General features: G+C 42.4%; 1 protein-coding gene across 2 annotated transcripts; it reads left to right on the top strand.

The window, feature by feature from the left end:
* Positions 1 to 26,472, top strand: SLC39A13 (solute carrier family 39 member 13). 2 transcript variants are annotated; one of them, XM_075837825.1, is made up of 10 exons: positions 1 to 90; positions 11,325 to 11,545; positions 11,876 to 11,989; positions 16,136 to 16,269; positions 17,804 to 17,896; positions 17,978 to 18,067; positions 18,854 to 18,904; positions 18,982 to 19,114; positions 21,607 to 21,706; positions 23,502 to 26,472. In XM_075837825.1, exons 2-10 carry the CDS (start codon positions 11,326 to 11,328, stop codon positions 23,575 to 23,577), a joined length of 1,011 nt encoding a protein of 336 aa, XP_075693940.1. In that variant the 5' UTR covers positions 1 to 90; position 11,325; the 3' UTR covers positions 23,578 to 26,472. The 2 variants fall into 2 exon arrangements, with proteins under 2 accessions (XP_075693940.1, XP_075693939.1); XM_075837824.1 differs by lacking the exon at positions 1 to 90 and adding an exon at positions 8,400 to 8,514.

The following is a 26,472-nucleotide window of genomic DNA, read 5'->3' as shown; positions in this document are numbered from 1 at the left end:
CAGGGTGATCCACAGCTTGCCTCGCCCAGATTCCAGAAGAATCCAGCGTTCTTCCCGGTAACAAGCTAGGCCAATAAACTCAGAGAAAAGGTAAGTACCAAGAAACCCCCATAAAAGGGGGGGATAGAGAGGGAAACACAGGAGCATACTACTTAAATAATAATAATAATAAGGGGGGGGGGCGCCGTGATCCCATGTGTCCCCTGGGCTTAAGGCCCCATTGCCTTACAAAACAAGGGAATGCTGGAAGCAACAGTTCTGTTGCACCACCGACAAGACCGACAGCTGACTGAACCCATTGACATTAATGAGTCCCGTCGGCTTTTAGTCAAAATGTTCATGGTTTTACTGGAAACAATATTCTCTCTGGTAATCTCGGCTGGATCTGCAATGGAGGCCCCTAATAAGGCCTCCAACGCAGATGTGAACGAGACCTTACATTCCAAAAATGCACAGATTAATTTAAAGGGGTTGTCCAGGCACGGACAAATGATGACCTATCCACAGAATAGGTCATCAGTATATGATCGTGGGGGTCCGACACCCGGACCCAGCACCGATTAGCTGCTCCAGCTGCCTCCGGACACCGGACGTTATGCAGGGTATGCAGTATTCAGAGCTGGAAGCAGATGGCACTGACCACCGTATAGCGGCCGTACTGCAGAACATCAACTCTGATCCTATTCACTTGAACAATCCTGCAGCACGGCCGCTATTCCGTGACTGGAGCCATCTGCTTCCAGCATGGACATCCGGATCCTGGAGGCAGCCGGAGCAGCTGATCGTTGTGGGGTCTGGGTGTCGGACCCCCACTGATCATATACTGATGACCTATTCTGTGAATAGGTCATCAGTTGTCCGTGCTTGGACAACCCCTTTAATTTTACATAAAAATCTATAGTTATTATTGTCAAATTAGTTGCAGTACATGCAATAAAAATACAAAGGTATGTGAGATTAATCCCCATCACTCTTGACCTGCCTATGTAGAGTCGTGTGTTAACCTTAGACCATACTATCCCCCCACCCCCACTTAGTAAAGACACATGACACCGAGGTTGGATGTGAAATGGCCACAGCAGCCGTTTATTAATTTCACAGTTTTATAAAAACAATTTAAATCCGAAACATTCGGATAACTAGTTAGGAATCCACCAGAGAATTCCTCCTAATAATTCACATGACCCAACATGGGTCAGAATCATAAATAACAATTAAACGTTAACATTAACCCGAGCAGAGGAAGTCCTTGAAGCCCCTTCAGATGTTCCTTTCAAGAACACACCGAATTAGCCATCTGCAAACCACTAATTACCTCCAGCCGTAAACCAGCTCGGAAGCACCGTTCACCTCTGCAGATGGCTCCAACCACTAGAAGTCCACTTCAAGGGGATAACACCCGATGAAGCCCTCAAGTGATATACCGACCACTAGAAGTCCACTTCAAAGGGATAACACCCGATGAAGCCTTCAAGTGATATACCTTCTACCAGAAGACCACTTCAAAGGGATAACACCCGATGAAGTCTTCAACCATGTACCTTTTTTGGGGGACGCATACCCCCGATGCGACCCCCCCACCATTTTGTACTGACTGGCCTCAAGGACTCCCCCCGCCAGCTGCCATGACAACAGAACCTACTCCGGAAAAAAGAAAAACAAGTTAAATAAGCACACCAACTAAATCACAACGCTCCTAAACAGACGTACATAAGACCTAAGGAGTAACAAACCAAGGGTGGGAGGGTGGGAGCTTGCTTGTGCTATGTTACTCCTCCCGCTGCTTCCGGCTCAATGCCGAGAAACAGCGGGAAGCGCAGAGACGGCCCCCCGTCCCCCTTAACTCCTCCCCGCCCCTCCTTAGCTTCTTTCACCTCTCCCTCACCTCATTAACCCTTTCCCTACCAGGGCGGTCATGTCGGCTTCCCTTAAGCCTGCAGCTGCGTCCTGCCTCTTCTTGAGTTCCTTTTCTCCATAACAGAATTTGTCCAGGATTCATTCATATTTACAAAAATGACCGATCGGGAGAGATTGCACATACAATGGTTTGATGTACAGAAATCTAAAATGGCTGTGAATGGAGCCTTTATTTATAGGTTCATGCTTTCACTTAACACACATTGACCAATCAGATGATGCCAAGTACATATAGGCATACACCCAAATATACTTCCATATAAGGTAATGACTTTCTTCCTTAGGCCGAATTCACACTAGCGTGTGTGTTTTGCGCACGCAAAAAACGCGGCGTTTTGCGTGCGCAAAAGACACTTAGCATCTCCGTGTGTCATCACCATATGATGCGCGGCTGCGTGCTTTTCGCGCAGCCGCCATCATTATGACACACCGTTTGGATGTTTGTAAACAGAAAAGCATGTGGTGCTTTTCTGTTTTCATTCATCCTTTTCACTGCTGTTGCGAGAATCACGCGCGTCCCACGGAAGTGCTTCCGTGTGGTGCGCGTGATTTTCACGCACCCATTGACTTCAATGGGTGCGTGATGCGCGAAATACGCAGAAAGAACGGACATGTTGTGAGTTTTTCAAAGCGGACTCACGCTGTGTAAAAATCACGCACCTGTCTGCACGGCCCCATAGACTAACATAGGTCCGTGTGACGCGCGTGAAAATCACGCGCGTTGCACGGACGTATATCCTGTTCGTCTGAATAAGCCCGAATATATATGAATCCTGGTGCTCATCAGTTTGGAATGCCAGATGATGTCATCTTTACCCTATCTTAGATGATAGGCAATACATTCATTTAAGAGAAGATTAAAAACATATCTAATACATATCTCAAACAATATAATGCAGTCATTTTGATAATATTAATACAATATAAATCTAACAGGTATTAGATTTATTACTCTGACAGGTAGAATAATGTTGTAACATGTACATATGTACCAAAAGAATAGACTGTGTGTATACTCGCATTCCAATTCCAATGCAAATACTAGATTTCTTTTTATTTAGGGGAAGTTCACACTGTGTTTTCTTGGCGCTGATTTTGACGCGGAAACTGCATCGGAATCAGCACAAAGAAACGTTACAAATCGCCCCTCATTGATTTCAATGGGGGACAGAGGAGTTTTTTTTCATGGGCAGCTTTTGGCCGCTAGCGGAAAATAAAGCGGCAGGCTCAGGAACCGCATCTGACTTCCCATTAAAATCAATGGGAATTTAGACCATAGGTAATAAACACATGTAGATTACAAAATATTGAAAAGCATCTAAAAACTACACACATTCCCCCACATGAGAACATCCATAATAGGATGAAACCCCTCCCTGGACATCACTATAAGGGTATGTGCACACGATAGCAGGCATGTACGTCTGAAATGACAGACTGTTTTCAGGAGAAAACGGCTGCCTCGTTTCAGTCGTAAATGCTCCTCCTCGCATTTTGCGAGGCTTCTCTGACAGCCGTAAATTTTGAGCTGTGCTTCATTGAGTTCAATGAAGAACGGCTCAAGTTACTTCTGAAAGAAGTGTCCTGCATATAATGTATAGAAGTGTCCTGCATATAATGTATATAAGTGTCCTGCATATAATGTATATAAGTGCCCTGCATATAATGTATATAAGTGTCCCGCATATAATGTATATAAGTGCCCTGCATATAATGTATATAAGTGTCCTGCATATAATGTATATAAGTGTCCTGCATATAATGTATATAAGTGTCCTGCATATAATGTATATAAGTGCCCTGCATATAATGTATATAAGTGTCCCGCATATAATGTATATAAGTGTCCTGCATATAATGTATATAAGTGTCCTGCATATAATGTATATAAGTGCCCTGCATATAATGTATATAAGTGTCCTGCATATAATGTATATAAGTGCCCCGCATATAATGTATATAAGTGTCCCGCATATAATGTATAGAAGTGTCCTGCATATAATGTATATAAGTGTCCTGCATATAATGTATAGAAGTGTCCTGCATATAATGTATATAAGTGTCCTGCATATAATGTATATAAGTGCCCTGCATATAATGTATATAAGTGCCCTGCATATAATGTATATGTGTCCTGCATATAATGTATATAAGTGCCCTGCATATAATGTATATAAGTGTCCTGCATATAATGTATATAAGTGTCCTGCATATAATGTATAGAAGTGTCCTGCATATAATGTATATAAGTGTCCTGCATATAATGTATATAAGTGCCCTGCATATAATGTATATAAGTGCCCTGCATATAATGTATATGTGTCCTGCATATAATGTATATAAGTGCCCTGCATATAATGTATATAAGTGCCCTGCATATAATGTATATAAGTGTCCTGCATATAATGTATATAAGTGTCCTGCATATAATGTATATAAGTGTCCCGCATATAATGTATAGAAGTGTCCCGCATATAATGTATAGAAGTGTCCTGCATATAATGTATATAAGTGTCCCGCATATAATGTATAGAAGTGTCCCGCATATAATGTATATAAGTGTCCTGCATATAATGTATATAAGTGTCCTGCATATAATGTATATAAGTGTCCTGCATATAATGTATATAAGTGCCCTGCATATAATGTATATAAGTGTCCTGTATATAATGTATATAAGTGTCCTGCATATAATGTATATAAGTGTCCTGCATATAATGTATATAAGTGCCCTGCATATAATGTATATAAGTGTCCTGTATATAATGTATATAAGTGTCCTGCATATAATGTATACAAGTGTCCTGCATATAATGTATATAAGTGTCCTGTATATAATGTATGTAAGTGTCCTGCATATAATGTATATAAGTGTCCTGCATATAATGTATAGAAGTGTCCTGCATATAATGTATATAAGTGTCCTGCATATAATGTATATAAGTGCCCTGCATATAATGTATATAAGTGCCCTGCATATAATGTATATAAGTGTCCTGCATATAATGTATATAAGTGCCCTGCATATAATGTATATAAGTGCCCTGCATATAATGTATATAAGTGTCCTGCATATAATGTATATAAGTGTCCTGCATATAATGTATATAAGTGCCCTGCATATAATGTATATAAGTGTCCTGTATATAATGTATATAAGTGTCCTGCATATAATGTATATAAGTGCCCTGCATATAATGTATATAAGTGTCCTGTATATAATGTATATAAGTGTCCTGCATATAATGTATATAAGTGTCCCGCATATAATGTATATAAGTGTCCTGTATATAATGTATACAAGTGTCCTGCATATAATGTATATAAGTGTCCTGCATATAATGTATATAAGTGTCCTGCATATAATGTATACAAGTGTCCTGCATATAATGTATATAAGTGTCCTGTATATAATGTATGTAAGTGTCCTGCATATAATGTATATAAGTGTCCTGCATATAATGTATAGAAGTGTCCTGCATATAATGTATATAAGTGTCCTGCATATAATGTATATAAGTGCCCTGCATATAATGTATATAAGTGCCCTGCATATAATGTATATAAGTGTCCTGCATATAATGTATATAAGTGCCCTGCATATAATGTATATAAGTGCCCTGCATATAATGTATATAAGTGTCCTGCATATAATGTATATAAGTGTCCTGCATATAATGTATATAAGTGCCCTGCATATAATGTATATAAGTGTCCTGTATATAATGTATATAAGTGTCCTGCATATAATGTATATAAGTGTCCCGCATATAATGTATATAAGTGTCCTGTATATAATGTATACAAGTGTCCTGCATATAATGTATATAAGTGTCCTGCATATAATGTATATAAGTGTCCTGCATATAATGTATACAAGTGTCCCGCATATAATGTATATAAGTGTCCTGCATATAATGTATATAAGTGTCCTGCATATAATGTATATAAGTGTCCTGCATATAATGTATATAAGTGCCCTGCATATAATGTATATAAGTGTCCTGTATATAATGTATATAAGTGTCCTGCATATAATGTATATAAGTGTCCTGCATATAATGTATATAAGTGCCCTGCATATAATGTATATAAGTGTCCTGTATATAATGTATATAAGTGTCCTGCATATAATGTATACAAGTGTCCTGCATATAATGTATATAAGTGTCCTGTATATAATGTATGTAAGTGTCCTGCATATAATGTATATAAGTGTCCTGCATATAATGTATAGAAGTGTCCTGCATATAATGTATATAAGTGTCCTGCATATAATGTATATAAGTGCCCTGCATATAATGTATATAAGTGCCCTGCATATAATGTATATAAGTGTCCTGCATATAATGTATATAAGTGCCCTGCATATAATGTATATAAGTGCCCTGCATATAATGTATATAAGTGTCCTGCATATAATGTATATAAGTGTCCTGCATATAATGTATATAAGTGCCCTGCATATAATGTATATAAGTGTCCTGTATATAATGTATATAAGTGTCCTGCATATAATGTATATAAGTGCCCTGCATATAATGTATATAAGTGTCCTGTATATAATGTATATAAGTGTCCTGCATATAATGTATATAAGTGTCCCGCATATAATGTATATAAGTGTCCTGTATATAATGTATACAAGTGTCCTGCATATAATGTATATAAGTGTCCTGCATATAATGTATATAAGTGTCCTGCATATAATGTATACAAGTGTCCTGCATATAATGTATATAAGTGTCCTGTATATAATGTATGTAAGTGTCCTGCATATAATGTATATAAGTGTCCTGCATATAATGTATATAAGTGTCCTGCATATAATGTATATAAGTGTCCTGCACTTCTTTTGACGAGGCTGTATTTTTACGCGTCGTCGTTTGACAGCTGTCAAACGACGACGCATAAATGACAGGTCGTCTGCACAGTACGTCGGCAAACCCATTCAAATGAATGGGCAGATGTTTGCCGACGTATTGTAGCCCTATTTTCAGACGTAAAACGAGGCATAATACGCCTCGTTTACGTCTGAAAATAGGTCGTGTGAACCCAGCCTAAAGTGCAAATAAAGTCCCCTCCAGGGATGAATAAAGTATCAATATAACATCAGATGTAAAATGAACATAAGCAGTATAAATATCAATACAGCCCTGTGGTATAATCGCCCATAAGGCACGGGGCTCCCAGCGATTTAGAATGACAGGTCAGCAAGGCGCTCAGAGCAGGGACATCCACCATGTCACTATGTCACTCACGTATTGGTGCCATGCCGCCAGTGCATGCCATGATGCAATTTGTTGGTGTCCAGGAATGGAAAATATCACACAGACTTTTACATACTTGCGGTCCGGGATAGGTACCCCTCTGGACATATTGTATGACTACCGGACTGTCCGGACTCCGGAGTAATTCTCGGACGGGTGGTAAGCCTAGCTACTTTGTAAACCAGACATGTGCATTTATTCTTACAATGGGGTACCATGGATGTCGTTATGGGGGACTGTGGCTAGCTCTATTAAGAAGACACTGTGGCTGTTTTAGAGGGCGCTGTGATTGGATCTGTTATGGGGACATTGTGGCCATTATTATGAGTTCTGTGGCTGTTATGGAGACACTTTGACTATCATTATGAGGGCAACGTGGCTGGCTCAGTCATGGGGACGCTGAGGCTGGCATTATTGCTGGACTGGGTCATTGGCACACAAGTAGGCTACTGTTTAAAAAGCATGCTTGCCATTCCTGACAGGTTGTCCAGGAGTTCCCCAAAAATAGAGCAGGGTAGGCGAGTCTCCCTAAAAGCAATGCGTCTGTTCATCCAAAACAGAATAGTCCTGTTGGACTGAAACGTTGCACGGGTGATTAAAAAGCTGACATATGTTTGAAGTGCTGTCTCCTCGTCTATTCTGTCTATCTGATATTGGGGACCGCGGATCCGGTCCTATTGAGGCGTGCACCCACTTGTGGTCCAGTGCTGTGGTAATTTTCTGCTTTGTTCATCCAAAACAGCTTTGCTGCCACTAATATTTGCTAAAATAGATAAGCCCCTTTTTAAACATATTAGCATGCACTATTAATGGGGGCACTCCAGCTGTGTTTATGGGGGCGTGGCCAGTATTGAGGCAAAAAAAATCTCCTTGAAAGCAATTCTTCAAGGTTGGCAACTATAATGAATGGAATCCATGCATTAATCTGTGTGAATGTATTTCAAATATATAGGAAAAAAGCTGCATAACACTGGTGAGTGTAAGTTAAAGGTATAAAACATCTTTTTTTTTTTCAGATAGAATTTTTTATAGCTTCCAGTTTATGCAAACAAAGTCAAACTATTGCAGTTCACATATTGTCCACAAGATGTCAGCAGACCTCCTGAACCGTGGCTGGATGTGTTTCACTTTATTTACATTCCCCCGAGGCCTTTTTTCAGCCGGAAGTGCTCTGTGAAATGCTTCCGTCCGGACGCAGAAGCAATAAGGTAATAGTTCCGGGGGAGGTGACACGTGGCTCCGGCAAAGGGGCGGGTAGCTGGGCGTAGGAGTTGGGGAATGGCAGGGAATGTTCGAACAACCGAGAGCCGTAACGTGATTTATTTTGGTATGTACAGCTGTGGACCGGAGCTGGGGTATTGATTTGAGCAGCGATAGTTTATGGGTGACTACAATGCGGTTATTGCAGAAAAGTTGCTGCAGTGCAGTCTTGGGTGTTTGTGCATTTTACAACTGTTGTGGGACTACAAGTTCCAGCATGCCTGGTATATTTTTATATAGCATCCACAGGCCATTATTCATTCCCTAGCTGTTGAGGCACTACATGTCCCAGCATGCTGGACAAACCTGGAGCCAGGAAGGTCTTTCCTCTTATTGTGGAACAACAAGTCTCAGCGTGCCTGGCATCAGCAAGTTTGGAGCATTTCCAAGCCTTTGTGGAACACGGTTCTGGAATATTACTTTTACAACAACCTTCCAGCTGTAAGTCAGTCTGCATTCGCCAGCGGTTGTGGAACTACAACTCTCAGCATGCCTGGCATCCTTGTTAACCAGCCACGGAGCTACAGGGCTCTTCCAAAGTTCGGTATGAGAAGTCGTAGGAAAACTGTAACGTTGCAGATTGCTTAGACTTGTAGTTCTACAGCTAGTGGGTAATCGCAGGCTGCTGGTGTAATGAGAATCTGTGTTATGCCCGTCGCCTATTGGGGAAGCGGATAGAGTTGGCATAGGTGAGACACTAGACGTTGGCAGGATGTGGGAGAAAAAGTTATAAAGTGGGCGCAGACTAATAGATGGTTAGAGAAAGTGATGCTGCGGCCACGTGGATCCGTCATCTGATCAGGACTGACGTTTAAGAGACTTTGGGATGATTTTCCCAATTCTATGGGATATTTTTATCCCCCCCATGGAATAGTCTCAGCCGCCATGATTACGAGTAACATCTGAGAAAAACGTGTCCATTGAATTTACATATCTTCTGATCGGAAATGATAATTGTTCTGATTTATTTATTGGTCGTATAGGGCGTCTGTGCTTTGGATGTTAGAGAAAAGGTGAGATACCTTTATCAGATCATCAGAACAGACTTGAATAATTTTCAATACGTTGGCGGTCATCTGACGCTTGGCGAGAATGGCGGCAAAAGTTCTGTGGCGTTTTAAAAATGGCGCAACTTGAGCAGGAGGGAAGCCAGTATGGCAGGTCTAGCCTTGCTTTATTTATTCTGCTTGTATAAACTGTTCTCGGTACTTGATGGGAAAAATATGGCGCAGTAAATACGATGCTTGTTTTAATGTCCTGAAGCTGCGAGCTGTGAACTGCAAACCTGTTATATAAGGTTACGGCAGAAAATACAATCCCCGGAGCCTTGTTAATGTCAGATGTTTTTAAAGGAGGATTAGTGAAGGGGCATTTATAAATGAGATCTTGTGCTGTTGTCTATGTAAGCTGCATATGTTGGCTGCAGTCCGTGTCTCCTCTCATCAGGTTAAAACCTTTTCTCCATTTCTTCTTGTGGTCCTTCCTTCTGTTATGAATGTCTTTTTTTACCGTCCACGTCTTTTGTGGGCTGTGGTTACATTCGGATTTGTTAGTCGGTTTGTTTTCTTACTACATGCCCTGTCATTGTTTAGTGAGATTGTATTGTTTAGTTGTATCCATTAGATGACAACTTCAGCCACGCAATGTTTTGTTTTGGCTGGAGTTGTATAAAGTTGTTTGCTGTAATGTTTATCAGCAGATGAAGTTATTCTGTGCAATGTTTCTCAGCGGCCAAGGTTGCATCCCACAGGTTTGCTCAGGGGCCGATGTTGGCCCCCACACATGGTTACTCAGTGGCTGAGGTTGTACCTCACGGTGTCACGCAGTGATTGAGGTAGCACTTTGCGGCGTCACATAGTGGGCAAGGTTGCGCCCCGCGGTGTCGCTCGGTGCCTGAGGTTGCGTCGCTCGGTGCCTGAGGTTGCGCCCCGCGGTGTCGCTCGGTGCCTGAGGTTGCGCCCCGCGGTGTCGCTCGGTGCCTGAGGTTGCGCCCCGCGGTGTCGCTCGGTGCCTGAGGTTGCGCCCCGCGGTGTCGCTCGGTGCCTGAGGTTGCGCCCCGCGGTGTCGCTCGGTGCCTGAGGTTGCGTCGCTCGGTGCCTGAGGTTGCGTCGCTCGGTGCCTGAGGTTGCGTCGCTCGGTGCCTGAGGTTGCGTCGCTCGGTGCCTGAGGTTGCGTCGCTCGGTGCCTGAGGTTGCGTCGCTCGGTGCCTGAGGTTGCGTCGCTCGGTGCCTGAGGTTGCGTCGCTCGGTGCCTGAGGTTGCGCCGCTCGGTGCCTGAGGTTGCGCCCCGCGGTGTCGCTCGGTGCCTGAGGTTGCGCCCCGCGGTGTCGCTCGGTGCCTGGGGTTGCGCCCCGCGGTGTCGCTCGGTGCCTGGGGTTGCGCCCCGCGGTGTCGCTCGGTGCCTGGGGTTGCGCCCCGCGGTGTCGCTCGGTGCCTGGGGTTGCGCCCCGCGGTGTCGCTCGGTGCCTGGGGTTGCGCCCCGCGGTGCCGCTCAGTGGACCAGGAGGCACTCGTCACTCAGCGACCCTGGTCACGCTCCACAGCATAATTTAGTTTACGAGGTTGTCACTCAGCATTTGAGGATTCCTTTCACTCTCTATGATATTTTTGGGATGATTATCTGATTCTCTCGTCACACAGCGCTAGGCCTCACAATATTTTTCTGTTGCACACCTCCCCATGGCAGCCAAATTCTTGCTCCATAGGCTAGCATGACTGGGGCGCCGTGGAGTCCTGTCTAAACATTGAATTGATTGCAAGTTTTGTCCAGCGCTGCTCCGTAACATTTACATATAGAAGCTGAAGTCGCAGCCCACAATATTTCTTACCCCAAGCCCTGTTTTTATCTTTCATTCTGTTTTTGTTGCTGTTCACATAGGATGATGTGGGACAGGATTTTTCCCTGGCTGCTCTTTGCATGTGTGGGACTCCACCTTAGTGCTGCGTGTACCCCCGGAAGTCGTACCTGTGAAAATACCAACACCTCACCCCTGGATGCCTGGATCTGCTCTCTGATTGGTTCTTTGCTGGTTGGACTAAGTGGGGTGTTTCCACTCTTGGTGATTCCTGTCGAGGCTGGTGCTACGCTCAGATCTGAAGGTATGGTCCGTTTTGAAGCATTTCTATGTTCCTCATTGTCTCCAGTAGGGGCTGGGCAATTTTACCCAAAAATAAAATCTAGATTTTTTTTCAACACTATGTCCAAAATTCTAATCCGGCAATGACCAAATAATAAAATTAAAAAAGACCAATGTCAACATCCCTAAATAATGTATGTAGTGTTCCTTACATAACCACACCTGCCACACATCATTCATGGCTTAGGACTTGTAAAACCTCCATTAAGAGCTCCGTAGAGTCATTTACTATGAGTTCCTCCATTCATTCTTAGAAAAGAAAGGTATTCATTAAGTTTTTTTCCATATCCAGAAGGCTCCAAGACGCTCAAGCAGCTGCTGAGTTTTGCTATCGGTGGTTTACTGGGTGATGTGTTTGTTCATCTTCTGCCAGAGGCCTGGGCTTACACCTGCAGCGCCACAACAGGTATGTAAACCGCTCCAGTCCACTCCACCTTTCCTGTCCTATCATTAGTTGTTGCCTTTATTAGTAAGAAATTACATCTTAATTTCCAATACATTATGTGCAGATTCTAGGTTCATCAGTAAGTTTGATTTTAGGTATTAACATTTTGAGAGCATTTCCCCCTAAAATAATTTAGGAAATATCCATGTCCTTAAAGGCTATGTACACCTTTTGGAAAACAATTTTCTTTATATATATTTATATACATATAACCGTGTGTTTGGTGCAACTTTGTAATTTTACTTTTTATTAAAAATGGTTTTTACTTTTTGAGATACAGCTGCATTGTATCCTGTATACAGAGCAGCTGTATCTTGCGCCTAGACCTGAATTAGTCAGGTCCGTGGGTGCCACCCCCAGGACCCCCATTGATCATCAAAACAAGGGGCAGTGATGCTCCCTGGAGCCCCATAACCCCTTCATTGCAGTAGCTGACCAGCAGCTTCCATGCCTACTGTAGACGGCTCTGTCTGGTATTGCAGTTCAGCTCAATGGGGTAAGCTGTAGTACCGGACAACGCGCCTTGTACCGCCATGGTTGCGGCGCTCTAGCCCCTTGGTTTTATTTACCCATGGGTTTCCACGGGACACATTGATAGCCTATCCTAAGGGAGAGCCCCTTTAACTCATCCTCTCTTCTCAAGTTGTTATTCAATTCAGCCGTTTCCTGTGTGACCATCTAAATTTTCAAGTCGTCCTCGAATAATTTGGCTACAGTGTATTAAAAATTGTTAGCGAAAGATAAGTGCTCCTAATTTATGCTGGAAGTGTTAATTCGTTGTGCGTTTCTGTCTTGCAACAAAAAAGTCACAGAGGTCTCCTTATGAAAAGAATGGGTGTTTGACTCTCGCGACTGAATTGTATCACCCCAAAGTTACAGTGCGGTGCTATTAGTTGGATGTTATTTGTCTTTTTTTTTTTCTTTAATTAAACAAAAACAGTTTTTATTTGGTTTATCACAGTTTCCAGTTATATAAATAACCAACAGTGACTTTTTTAAACCGCACCAAAAACCGTCCGAAAATGCCTTCTATTGGTTTCAATGGGAGTTGGAGGTGTTATTTTCCCCGCGAGCGGACAAAAAAAACGCTTGTGGGGAAAAGAAGCGTCGTGCCCTTTCTTCAGGCGTTTCTGTCTCTGACCTCCTATTGACATCAATGGGAGGCAGAGAAAGCGGTTTTCTCAGCATGTTTTGCAGCAAAAAAAAAAGGCGCCAAAGAGTGCAGGCAGGTCAAAATCTGCCTCGAAATGTGTGAACATACCCTAACGCCTCATGCACACGACCTTGTGTGCCGTCCAAGTCCCGTCAGTGATCCGAGGAAAGATAGGAAACGTTCTATCTTTCCTCGGATCGGAGACACAGACCCGATCTACCGGTTGACACTCGGATGCCGTCAAAAACGGCCCGAGTGGCACAACGGTCTTGTGCATGAGACCTAAGACTGGTCTGGTTTCAACTCCTTCAATCCCTTTTTCCCCACAATGTATGTGTTCTGATTTCCCCATACTGTAATAATATAACTCAGGGACTATCTGAGAGCCGCTTTATTACAATTTGTAATTTAGCAACAAGCAGGTGTGGTTTTTTCTTGGAATATTTACTTCCGAGTCATCTCCTAATATCACGATCTGTGGTGAGAAATAAATATCAACTTCAAGACATTCAGAAATTACGCCAAAAAATTGCATCCCAGAACGGGACTATAATCACACATTTCCAAAGCACATGCATATAATCTGCCCCATCTTTTCCACGTCTGGGACAAATATCTTTCCTACTATTAAAATTTTTTCCCAGGGAGTGAGGAGTATAATAGAGTCTATAATTTTAGGTTGCATTGAATCAACTGATGGTTAAAGTGAATTGAACTTTTCTTTGTTTTTATAAACCGTTTCCCATTCAATCTCCCCAATTGCGTTGAACTCTCTCCCAGTTAGGAACACTTTTAAAGTTTAAATGGTCTTTCTTCCTCTCTATGAAATGCCTATATATTCTTGACAGGGCGATTCATCACTTCTAGTAGGTGACAAGTATATGTTGTATACCCATCTGAGGATTTCAGTATAAGTTCTACACCAGACATGTCATAAAGTGGGGAGAAGAAAGTTAAATTTATCTTTTTTTTTTTTTTTTTACAAAGTAATTGTTTAAAAAAAAGTCTAGTGAATACAGACCTGTAGCTGCATGTCTTGTGCTTGACCAGTCTGGGCTGAAAGGAACGTGTACGGGCGACAGCTGAGAATGTGTGAACGTGCAGCACAGGTATCAGTAGCTGCAGATCGTGGTAGTCCTAGTGACAGGTATCCGTACACGCCAACAGTTTTGTTTTTTTTTCCCCTAGTAAAAAGCATGGAGATCCATTGGTGTCACCGGCTGGTGGCGGGGCTTGTTGCTAAGCAGCATTTCAAATAATTTATATGCTTGGTGCCTAACGAGCACAAAACTAGCTAAAATCATTCATGCTGGAGTCTGAAGGACTCTAATGATCATTAGGGGAAATTGGGCTTCAGAGTTCCTCTTTAACTACTGATGAGCTGCCCGTGGAAGTGGAGTTAAAAGAACGCTCCATGAAGTTCAGGACTGAGGGGGCGGTGCATGACACAACACAAGGATTCTATATTCTTTAAACCCCTGTGTCATTCCTGCACTAGGCATTAAATGGTGTATCCGTTTTTTCCCGGGGCATCCCTTTACAGAGAACCTTTCACCTGCCCATACATGTGCAGCATGTAATAGGCAGCGCTGTACAAACCCTGGGGCACTTTCCATTTTTTTCCTATCTTCCGCCGTTATTTAGATATCGGTGCCGTTATATTTGGCGCTCAATATTTAAATAATCCCCTGAACTGTCAATGGGGCGTGTAATTGGCAAGGGGGTGTGTAGCATCGCTGTGACACTGTCCAATCAGCTACGGACTGTCACAGCAAGAGCTGGAGAGAGGAGATCGTGCGTGTGTGTGTGTGCGTGTGCGCGCGCACGCTCTCACTCTTCAGCTCTCGGCAGACAAGGACGACAAGGCTGTGTGATCTCTCGCAAGAGATCACACAGTCTTGTCTGCCGAGAGCTGAAGAGTGAGTGAGAGTGTGCGCACGCGCATCTCCGAGCTGAGTGTGCGCACGCTCTCCTTTGTCCAGCTCTTGCTGTGACACTGTCCATAGGTGATTGGACAGTGTCACAACGATATTACACACCCCCTTGCCAATTACACGCCCCATTGACCGTTCAGGGGGTTATTTAAATATCGGGCGCCAAAAATAACGACACCGATATCTAAATAACGAAGCAAGATAGGAAAAAATTTAAAGTGCCCCAGGGTTTGTGCAGCGCTGCCCATTACATGCTGCACACGTATGGGCAGGTGAAAGGTTCTCTTTAATAAAAATATCTATTTTGACCTTTGCCGTTTGGGTATATTGTTCATGGTTTACGCCAGGCGTACTCACTTAGTTTTAGTTGACCTTTTGAGTCTGCGGTCAGGTGAAGGTCTGAGCTGAACACCAGCAGTAAAGATGTCGTCTTGTAAATAGTTCTACAGAGTTTGAGAATATGAACATCAAGAGATTTATTATTACTTTTTAGTGGGGAAACCAGACCAGACGCCTAAACTCTTTCAGACCCTAAACAAAATTAATCCAAATCCCAGACCAAGCCCTAAAATGAATTCAGACACCAGACCTGTCCCTTAAATTAATACAGATCCCAGAACAGACCCCTAAACTAATTCAAACCCCAGAGTAGAAAAAAAATAAAAAATGTATACTTATCTCTCCCGGGTCCTCTTCACTGCCAGGCGCTGCTGCACACAAGGTCCTGACGCCGGCCAGTATAGGGACCTGGTGTCCCTGTCCCCTGTGGTAGTTCTGCTCCTTACAGCAGACCTGCCAGCTTAGATGGATTGGAGGAGACATGGCGTGTCTGCAGTGCTTCTATGATTGCAGGGTCTGGGCATCCACGGTCTAGATTTGGACTGCAGTCCGCCAGTTGAGGTCTTATTTCATCTCTTTTAATCTCTTCCTGTGCAGTGACTGATGTAATTCCTAAAATCCTTATACCTTGCTGTAAAGTTTGCATGTTCCTGCATATAATATGGTTTCTTCTCACTGCAGGGAGCTCCCAGTCTCTTCAGCAGCAGCGTCTCCTTGGTCTATGGGTTATAATTGGGTTCTTCTGTTTCCTAATTTTGGAGAAAACTTTTTCCGATGACGAAAATAAAGAACAGACGACCACCAATTCTGTTGCGGTAAGAGTCACATGGGTGAAAGACTTCATGAAGCTGGTCATAGACATCAGACTTGTATAGCCGATAGCAACCCCATCCCACCTTAAATGTACCTGTTTGATGGGGTCTTTTATTAAACGAGTTGTATGTAATGACACATTCCTTTTAAAAGTGGCAGGACGTGACCGGTGTAAGTTCGGTGGACAACTAGAAAGCACTGAATTTCCCTTCTTCCTATCATTCTCTTCCTTCCCTATAAACGACAGAGCAGCATCATCTTATGTGGGTGCTTTTATTTTTGGTCACGGTAGACTTTCTAATCTGAGCCCTACACGGCATTAGGTTGTATGAATAACGCCGTAGTCTCAGGTTCACATATGTGAGAAAAAGTTGTGTTAAATCTAAAGTATATTGGCAGGGGTTATAAAATGTATGCTTTTCAGCATGCTGGGAGTTGTAGTTGTGTAACAGCTGAGGACCCACGGGTTGAGGTACGCACACACAGATCAACTAGGGCTGGATTCGTCAAAATTCTCATTGTTTGTGATAATGCAGTAAATCTACCTGCAGTCCTATGTAAAATCACAGTTCACACATCATAACATCACAACAAAGTACACCCCCCCCCCCCCATCATTGTATACTGTGCACGGATGGTCTGCCGCCCTATAGTTCAGCTAGGGCTACACCGTGACTTTGGCAGTGACACAGGTCACGTGGCCAAAGTTCACTATGTGCCCCTACGTGCTTTGCACATAATTAAAGTGAATGTGGTCGCGCTTCGACCTGTGTGTTGCCTCGATCCAGCAGTCGCAAGAAATCCAAATCTGATAGATTTCTTGCGACTGTCAGTTGGGGATCGTGGTTATTCTGTGGGTCGCGACGCAGCCATATTCACTTGAACTACGTGCGATGTGCGCAAGGGCACACAGCAGACTTTTGCCGCGTGACCAAAGTCTCCCTGTAGCCCCAGTCTCAATTCAATTCAACTAGAAAAAATTCCAACGCACTCGCCATACTACAAAATCTATTTATTGCAAATCACAAGATGTGGAGAGTATTTACCATACAGTAGTTTCGCATGTTTCCACGCTCTGTCACGAAGGCCTTAACGAAGCGTGGGAACATGCGAAACAGCCGTAGGCTAATTGTTCTCCACGTCTTGTGACTGTGATTTGCAATAAAGAAGAGTTTTTGCTATATGATGAGTACCGTGGGCTTTTCTCTTGTTGAAGCGCATTACTGGGATCTACCTCTGTGGCACCACGGCTTGAAAACGAACATAACTGAGACTGCCATGGTTTATGAATGCTATTTTATGGGACTTGTGTTTCTCCTATAGATGTAGCAGTGCCGGAATATTTCTTCTACTAAAGTGCATAGTTCTTATTCTTACTATATAGTGCATGTCACTCTTATGATAGTAGTAGCTACGGCACTGACCACCCACATCTCCTCAGCGACGTCGGGTTGTGCTGAGCCCCCAGGCAGTAATGGTCATGAGCCCCTAATGAATTACGTCTAGACATATTGCACACTTTTTTTTCGCCCCCAGAAACTAGCTTCTGGCAGCTTGATGAACGGGAAGCATGAAGTGAGCAAAAAGCAGGACTCTACACAACAGACAACCAAATGTGACAGTATTAAGGTCAGTACCTGATATGTAGAGTACATAACAGCACATTATCCGCTGGAGACTGTACACTAACCAATGGCTTATTCATTATAGGTCAGTGGCTACCTCAATCTGCTGGCCAACACCATTGATAACTTCACCCATGGCATGGCGGTGGCAGGAAGTTTTCTGGTTAGTAGAAAGGTAGGTCCGACTGCTTCTTCTTTCATTTTTTTTTTCTTTCTTCGTTGGCAAATTGAACCAGCGTATTGGTTTATAATAACTTATATTTTGAAGTGAAGTTCTGCTTTGTAGTAACTTTAAGAGGGTGGTTCTATCTGTGGGACCCCTTTTCTAAATGAGGACCCGCTGGCATTTAGCTGTTTTCCATCAGCAATCAGTTGTGATCGCTGGGGAAGCTACTCCGCCGCAGGAGAAATGTGGTATTACATTGCACTTATTCAAATAGTTGCCCCTGCACAGCGGGAGCTGCAGCAGCTCTCCACTTTGGCTAATAAGGGTGGGTCCTGAGCAGGGCACCCCCACCCCCTTAATATCCTGATAGGGTATATGGACAGTTTTATGGGGCCAACCCCTTTACAGACTGTATTAATAAACTGAAAAATTAGCATTGCATAATGTTATCAGATTTATTCCCGGTAAGGGAAGTAGAAGCAATACAATAATATTGTTACGGAGATACAAGAATTTTAAAATCGCACCACTGGCCTGCACAAGAGGAATGGTAACATTTCCAGGAGGAATAACAGAAGAACAGTACATAAAAAGACTAAGAAAGGATGCCTATAGGCGAGTCGCAGTGAAACTGTCAAGAGGGAAGCATTGAGGTTGTGTGCGAGTCACGATAATGCCACGATTTTACCGCGACTTGTGGATGAGGCCATGAATGCCCCAGCCTACAGCCTAATTTATGTAACGTTTTATGGTGAGTGCTGATTTCATGGAATATTTTTTGGTTTTTTTCACCAGGTTGGAATTCTCACTACCGTGGCCATTTTGTTACATGAAATTCCCCATGAGGTCAGTGAGCGCTTCTATTTGGTGATCTTTCATTCTTTCTCTCATCCTGCACATCTCTAATAATGTTACTTTTACAGCTTGGGGATTTTGCAATTCTCCTTCGTGCTGGATTTGACCGATGGAGTGCCGCTAAGATGCAACTGATGACTGCAATGGGAGGTATCGTGGGAGCCGGATTTGCTGTTTGTGCTCAGTCACCCAAGGGGGCTGGTAAGTATATTATGAATAGATTTAGTATTCATGCAGGTTGTTATTTTTAGGGTTAAATAAGTACCAAAGAAACCACTCCAAGTTGCCTAAGAAAAAAATCAACTGGCTGTAGGATCACGTGCAACATTGATGCCATATTAAAAAAGTATGTGTACCCACATTTGAACACCACCTAAATGGGTCTAAAATCCAGAGCCGAACACCCTGCAAAGACATAAAGTAGGGTAAATAAAATTCTGTCTTTCTTCAGCCACCACTAGGGGGAGCTTTATATCTCCGAGGATACTGTTTTATTATACAGTTCAATGTATGAACAGCTTTCAAGCTCCCCCTAGTGATGGTTGGTGGTAGCTCAACTTTCATAATTAAACTCAGGGCTCTATTCAGGGGATTTGGAACTCTGAAACAAAAAACGGGGATCCCACCACTATGAAGATATATTAAAGTGGTTTTCCGTTTTTTTTTTTTTAATATAACTAAAGCTTAATCACTGTATAAATTCTACGACTTTCTAATAAACTTTCTTTCAATTCCTTACCATTTTTAAGATCTAATTGTTTTCGATCGAGGCAATGCTCAATAAACAGCGCAGACACCAGGTGGATGCATTGTAGCAAATTACCAGAGAGATTTGTGCAGCTTCTGTTGATGTATTCAGTTCACAGAGCATTGCTTAGACTATAGATATAATTGTATCCACTTCTCGGCTGTGTGAGCAGAACTAGGTATGTATGGGTTTGCTTCCTCTGAATGTAAACAAGTGTTTTCTCATTCACTGACAGCAAACAAATATCTTCCAAATGGTGAAAATTTTTAATACAAAGTATATTAGAAAGTTGTCGAACTTTTCATTTATACATGGATTGAGCGTGAATTAAATAATATCAGAAAACCCCTTTAAATAGCACTTTCCTACACCATCTACTAACCTCCCTAAACCTGATGTCTCCATCTCTGTGTGTGGCACTATCATCACTCCTAAGCAGCACGCTCGCTGTCTCGGGGTTATTTTTGACTCAGATCTTTCCTTTACTCCTCACATACAATCACTTTCACGCTCCTGTCATTTTCACCTCAAAAATATCTCCAGAATCCGCTCTTTTCTTACTGAGGAAACCGCCAAAACTCTCATTGTTGCTCTGATTCACTCTCGTCTTGACTACTGTAACTCATTACTAGTCGGTCTTCCCCTCACTAAACTCTCCCCTCTCCAATCTATCCTCAATGCAGCAGCCAGGCTCATCTTTATGACCAACCGCTACACCAACGCCTCTAATCTGTGCCAGTCACTGCACTGGTTGCCCATCCCCTTCCGAATAAAATTCAAACTTATTACTCTCACCCACAAAGCTCTCCACAGTGCTGCACCTCCTTACATCTTCTCCCTCATCTCTGTCTACCACCCTACTCGGGCTCTACGTTCTGCCAACGACCTTAGATTAAAATCCTCCATAATCCGAACCTCCCACTACCGTCTCCAGGATTTCTCTCGTGCTGCACCCGTCCTCTGGAATGTGCTACCCACGACAATCAGATTAATTCCCAATATCCACAGTTTTAAACGTGCCCTGAAAACACATCTATTTAGACAGGCCTATAACATTCCCTAATCTGACTCCTTTCCATGGCCCTCCTTTTAGATTAGTCATCAGAATAAGATTCCCTCACACTCCTTCTCTTCATGTCCGTCATACACGGATACTGGCTGGTGACTGGCTCATGCAGCTTTATGTTACCACCGCATGTGTATAAAAATGGCCGGACTATTGTACAGAACAAACACTGTTACACTTTGTGTCTCCCTTATGTCCTCATAGATTGTAAGCTCTTGCGAGCAGGGTCCTCACTCCCCAGGTTTGAATTGTAAATGAACTTTGTCACTATGTAATGTCTGATATTGTTTGTTTCATGTCCCCTCTAAATTGTAAAGTGCTGCGTAATATGTTTGCGCTATATAAATAAAGATTATTATTATTATTATTATTATTATTATTATTATATTATTAAACCGAGGGATCCGATAATATAGCAGAACTCAAACTCCAAACAGCTTCTGTGCCAGCCTTCTTAAACGTCAAACTTTTTTTTATGACCACCACTAGGGGGAGCTCAGCGCGTATTTATTAATTGGTTCAATGAGAGCTGTTAAAACACTTCTGCAGTGAGCTCCCCCTAGTGGCAGCTGCAGGAAGACAGCATTTTATCATGTGTGGATGGAGATCTTTTATTAAAAAAAAAAAAAGCCTGTACATTTCCATAAGAACTCTGGACCTATTTATTAAATGAAATAATAGATACCTGCACCAAGACCACCACTAAGCGCACCGTCCTAGACAAAATACTAATATTGTTCCAATAAAAGGTTAAGGCTTAACCACAAATGTACCTTAGACCTCCAGGGATATTCGATATTATCCCATAACCACTATATATAGTGTAAATCAATATTATCATTTATATTTAACTTATAATTGTTTTAATTACCCATGCAGGTGAAGCAGTGGCTTGGATTTTACCTTTCACATCAGGAGGGTTCCTGTACATTGCGCTGGTTAATGTGCTGCCAGACCTTCTAGAAGAGAAAAACACAAGGTAAGCACCTCACGCTGACTTGAAAGGCGATGTCCAGTGCGGTCGAGGAGGTCCGGTGATTAATGATTGGCATCTAGCTGCTGACAAGTTACAGGTGACAGGTTATTTTCAGCAGAAAGCTGGAAATTGGTTTGAGATGAAAGGCTCTTTGTCATTAGAGCTTCTAACACCTCATGTGTCATGGCTAGGGAACACTTAGAAAGAGAAAGTTTACATTTTTACAAACCTGTAAACTGAGATGAGGATCTGGTCTTCAGAGGCATGTGGATTAAATTAAAGATAATCCACTTGCTATTATTCCTACAGTCTGTACAACTCTGACGGAGATTCTAAGGAAACTGAGTTGAAGTTTGTGCTGTAGATCTCCTAATTCCCTAAATTGTTATGATTGTCTGCTATGTTACAGATAGAGTGACTGTGACCGGACTGCAGCTCCACGTCTCTACAAGTCTGCCAGCTGTCATTATATGTCCCCCTCTGTTATTACTCTCCCACACACTTCTTGATTTAGTGCGGAGGCTGCTTTAATCACTGGGTTGTATTTGTGAGCAGGATCCCTCTAAAAACACAGATCGTTCCTCCTCTGCCCCATATTAAAAGGACTGGAGTGTGCAAGTGAATGAAGCTATCAAACACACATTTTTTATTTTTTTTAATCCTAGATTTGTAACTTGAATTTACACACTCAACACTCAGGTGCATTTTCTAAGGGGTCATTGAGTGGATCAGTTCCTTTTAAATCCATAAGTTGTTATGTTTAAGAACTGATTAATCAATTTGATGTATTCCTGCATGTTCAATTAAGGCTTAAAGAGGCTCTGTCACCAGATTTTGCAACCCCTATCTACTATTGTAGCAGATCGGCGCTGCAATGTAGATAACAGTAACGTTTTTATTTTTTAAAAAACGAGCATTTTTGGCCAAGTTATGACCATTTTTGTAGTTATGCAAATGAGGCTTGCAAAAGTCCAAGTGGGTGTGTTTAAAAGTAAAAGTCCAAGTGGGCGTGTATTATGTGCGTACATCGGGGCGTTTTTACTACTTTTACTAGCTGGGCGTTCTGACGAGAAGTATCATCCACTTCTCTTCAGAACGCCCAGCTTCTGACAGTGCAGACACAGCCGTGTTCTCGAGAGATCACGCTGTGACGTCACTCACTTCCTGCCCCAGGTCCTGCATCGTGTCGGCCACATCGGCACCAGAGGCTACAGTTGATTCTGCAGCAGCATCAGCGTTTGCAGGTAAGTAGCTACATCGACTTACCTGCAAATGCCGATGCTGCTGCAGAATCATCTGTAGCCTCTGGTGCCGATGTGTCCTCGCTCGTAAGACACGATGCAGGACCTGTGAGTGACGACACAGCGTGATCTCTCGAGAACACGCTGTGTCTGCACTGTCAGAAGCTGGGCGTTCTGAAGAGAAGTGGATGATACTTCTCATCAGAACGCCCAGCTAGTAAAAGTAGTAAAAACGCCCCGATGTACGCACATAATACACGCCCAGTTGGACTTTTACTTTTAAACACACCCACTTGGACTTTTGCAAGCCTCATTTGCATAACTACAAAAATGGTCATAACTTGGCCAAAAATGCTTGTTTTTTTAAAATAAAAACGTTACTGTAATCTACATTGCAGCGCCGATCTGCTGCAATAGCAGATAGGGGCTGCAAAATCTGGTGACAGAGCCTCTTTAATTGACATTTAATTTGCAGTAGGTCCTTGGCATTTGCGCAGGGAAAGCTCCCTGCGCGTATGTCAAACGTATTAGACTATGCTGTCTATGTTCTCTCTCAGGAATTCCCTGATTCAAGTCCTGCTGATTAGCTGTGGGATTGCAGTGATGACAGCCCTGTCCTTAACGGTGGAGTGACTGCAACTGACCTCTCACACGACCCTGCACTGCCGGACCTGGCATGGGATAGCCGTTCCTGGTGAGAAGACACCTGTGTACGATCGTTCATGGTTTCCACCTCTGGACATGTCCCAACTTCCACACTCCTGATACTGTCCCCATCGACCCGACAACTGAAGGAGAGATTGCCGAGTTTAGGTCCATTTTTATTTTTTTATTTTAAGCCTTTGCTTTTCTACTGCTAGTATTTTGCCTGCATTTGTGGCCAAGTCTTCTCCGTGCAAGCGTATGTGTCACCTATGTCTTCAGCTTATCCCCCCCATCGCTTGTCTGTCCTCCTCATATATGCCTGCCTTGATCTATGTTGCCGTGCGTCCATCCTTGTCCAGCTTTTTTTAGTTTTTTTTATGTTTTTTGTCCACGTACTGCTTTTCTTCGAAAGTTCTGCAGGTACAATTGAGAAGTGACAGATTATCTGTTCCTTCTAACGTGCAAGTTTTTTTATATTATATAGAGTTCTATAGCTTACAGGTTAAAAACCTGATCGCACAAACCTGAAACTAACTTAGTTACAGTTCCGGATTTTATTCATGGACATTTCAGAACCACTGACGTTTTTTTAAATGATTTATTTAACAAACTGTTATGTCTCGGAAAGCAATAAGAATATAGAGGGGGGTTTGTTTCTGTGTTGTAATAGACGGTTCATTTAATAATACAATGCCCAATATTCTAGGCTAGCCTTAAAGGGGTATTCCCATCTCTTGTATCAAGTCTCCAATGATAGCTTAACTAAATATAAGAATTTTACTAAATACTTTTATTTGTGCAAATTTTAGTCTTCTCCGGACATCCTCTCATCTTCTTCCTGGGTGCGAGCGTGCATGTGTTCTCAGGGAGAGAGCCGCTGCCCGTCTTCTCGGACAGCGGCTTTTCTAATAACCAACAAAACGGTCGGACATGTTGAAATTCAACATGCCCGACCCTTCTCTCAATCGACTTCTGCCATCAGAGGAGAGTCAGGACACCACCATATGGCCGTCCGGTCCTGCTGAATTTGGTGGGTTTGGCCAACATACTATATATATATATATATTCATGTCGGCAGCATGTAAGACTCTTCTCTCCCCAAATCCAGCCATTTTTTTTTTTATTACATTTTTCTTCAGCCATGGTGAAATAGCAAACCATGCTTACCATAGTTGGTTGACACGACGAGGACACTAATACATTGCCGATGCTGCTATAGGGATCGTATATAGCCGCATCGGGAGCGCACACGTTCAGACAAGTGGCGCGTTGACCTAATCAAATCGCTGTTTGTCCATTAAACTGCTGAGTCCCGCCCACCAAATCGAGGCGGAACCCAGGAAGGGGAAGGCAGTGGCAGCCATGACACCCAGTTAAGTGACGAGATGGAAAAAATCCCTTTAAAGTGAATATCCATCTATTCTCATCATTTTTATAGGTCCAAAAATCTGTGCTGATCGTTTTTTAATATATCTTTATAGCGGTCGGAGCCTTGTTTTTCTGATACAGAGCTCCAAATCCTCTGCATAGATATAGTTAAAAGATAATATGCTGGCTGCGTGCAGCCACCACTAGAGGGAGCTTACTGCATACTGTTCTTATTGAATGCAACATATAGTGGTATGCATTAAGCTCCCTCTAATGGTGGCAGCATGCTATAAAATAAATATATATATATGTGTGGTGCTATAAGGGTATATTGAGAAATTAATCAGCACAGAATTTTGGACCCAAAAATGACTTGATTATTTAAGATGGACATTTACTTTAATTCTGGTTATTCATTGTACTTTTTTTTTTTTTTTTAAGTTTAGAGGAAGATTTGATAAACACTGATTATATTTGTATCTATTCCCTAGACTTTTCCTTCTGGAAATCATCTTACCTTACATTTTTTTTAATGTTAAGCGGCTTCTCTGTTCATATTTTTGTGTAGAAAAATCTGATTATTACTGCAGGTTTAAAAGGAGACTGATGGTTTGACTTGCTTTATACCATCCCTGCTGTTGGCATGGCACCAATCTAGCTTTAAACTGCTGAGTTGTGTGAGACAGACTGGTTGCTAGGGATACACTGCCTACCAGCTACAGATTTTTGAATAGGGTTGTCATACAAGATATCCCTAGCAACCAGTCTTGGCTCTGAACGAAGGGCCAGACAGGATAAGGAGGTTTGGCAGTATTCAACCATACGTCCTTCTATCGATTACTGCCATATTAGTCAGATTTTTCAAATTCATACCTTCCTCATGAAATAACAATTCTAAATCCTTTTTTCTTAGAATTCCGCAGTGTGCCTTTCCTCTGTGAATCCCCCTGGAAATGTATGAATAAATTGACAACTGGGTGGCATACTTCCTCTTGTCAATGTTGACACTGTCCAATCAGTGCTGACAGGGTCAGACTCTGTAGGGACACCCCCTAATGACAAGGGGAATGGTAACGCCTAGTTGTCATCTTATTCATACATTTCCAGGAGTAATAACAGAGGAACATCACAGTGCAGAGTAGGAATTTCAAGTATTTACAAAAAAAAAAGGCATGTTAAGAAAGCAAACGGGGCCTCTTTAAGATTCCAATTTATACCTCTATGTATTCATTTTTAATGGTTGTCATAGGTCGCATCTGACAAATCCAGGTTTGTTCTCAAATTTGGGCGAGTTCGAGAAACGGATACCCTGTTACATGAAAGAGAACAGTGTAATTTTGGTAATCTATATATCTATGTGTATATATGTATAGAGACAGATGGTTTTTACAAGAGTTGGAATAGATCTAATTTTGCATACCTCTTTATGAACAATATGTTGAGAGAAATTTATTATATTCTTTGCATGATATTTTAAAAATAATAATAAAAAGTTTTCTATTTATTCATGATAAA

This window comes from Rhinoderma darwinii, chromosome 9 (assembly GCF_050947455.1).
Source record: "Rhinoderma darwinii isolate aRhiDar2 chromosome 9, aRhiDar2.hap1, whole genome shotgun sequence".
NCBI classification, from domain to species: Eukaryota; Metazoa; Chordata; class Amphibia; order Anura; family Rhinodermatidae; genus Rhinoderma; species Rhinoderma darwinii.
This window is presented reverse-complemented; position numbering and strand designations above follow the sequence as displayed.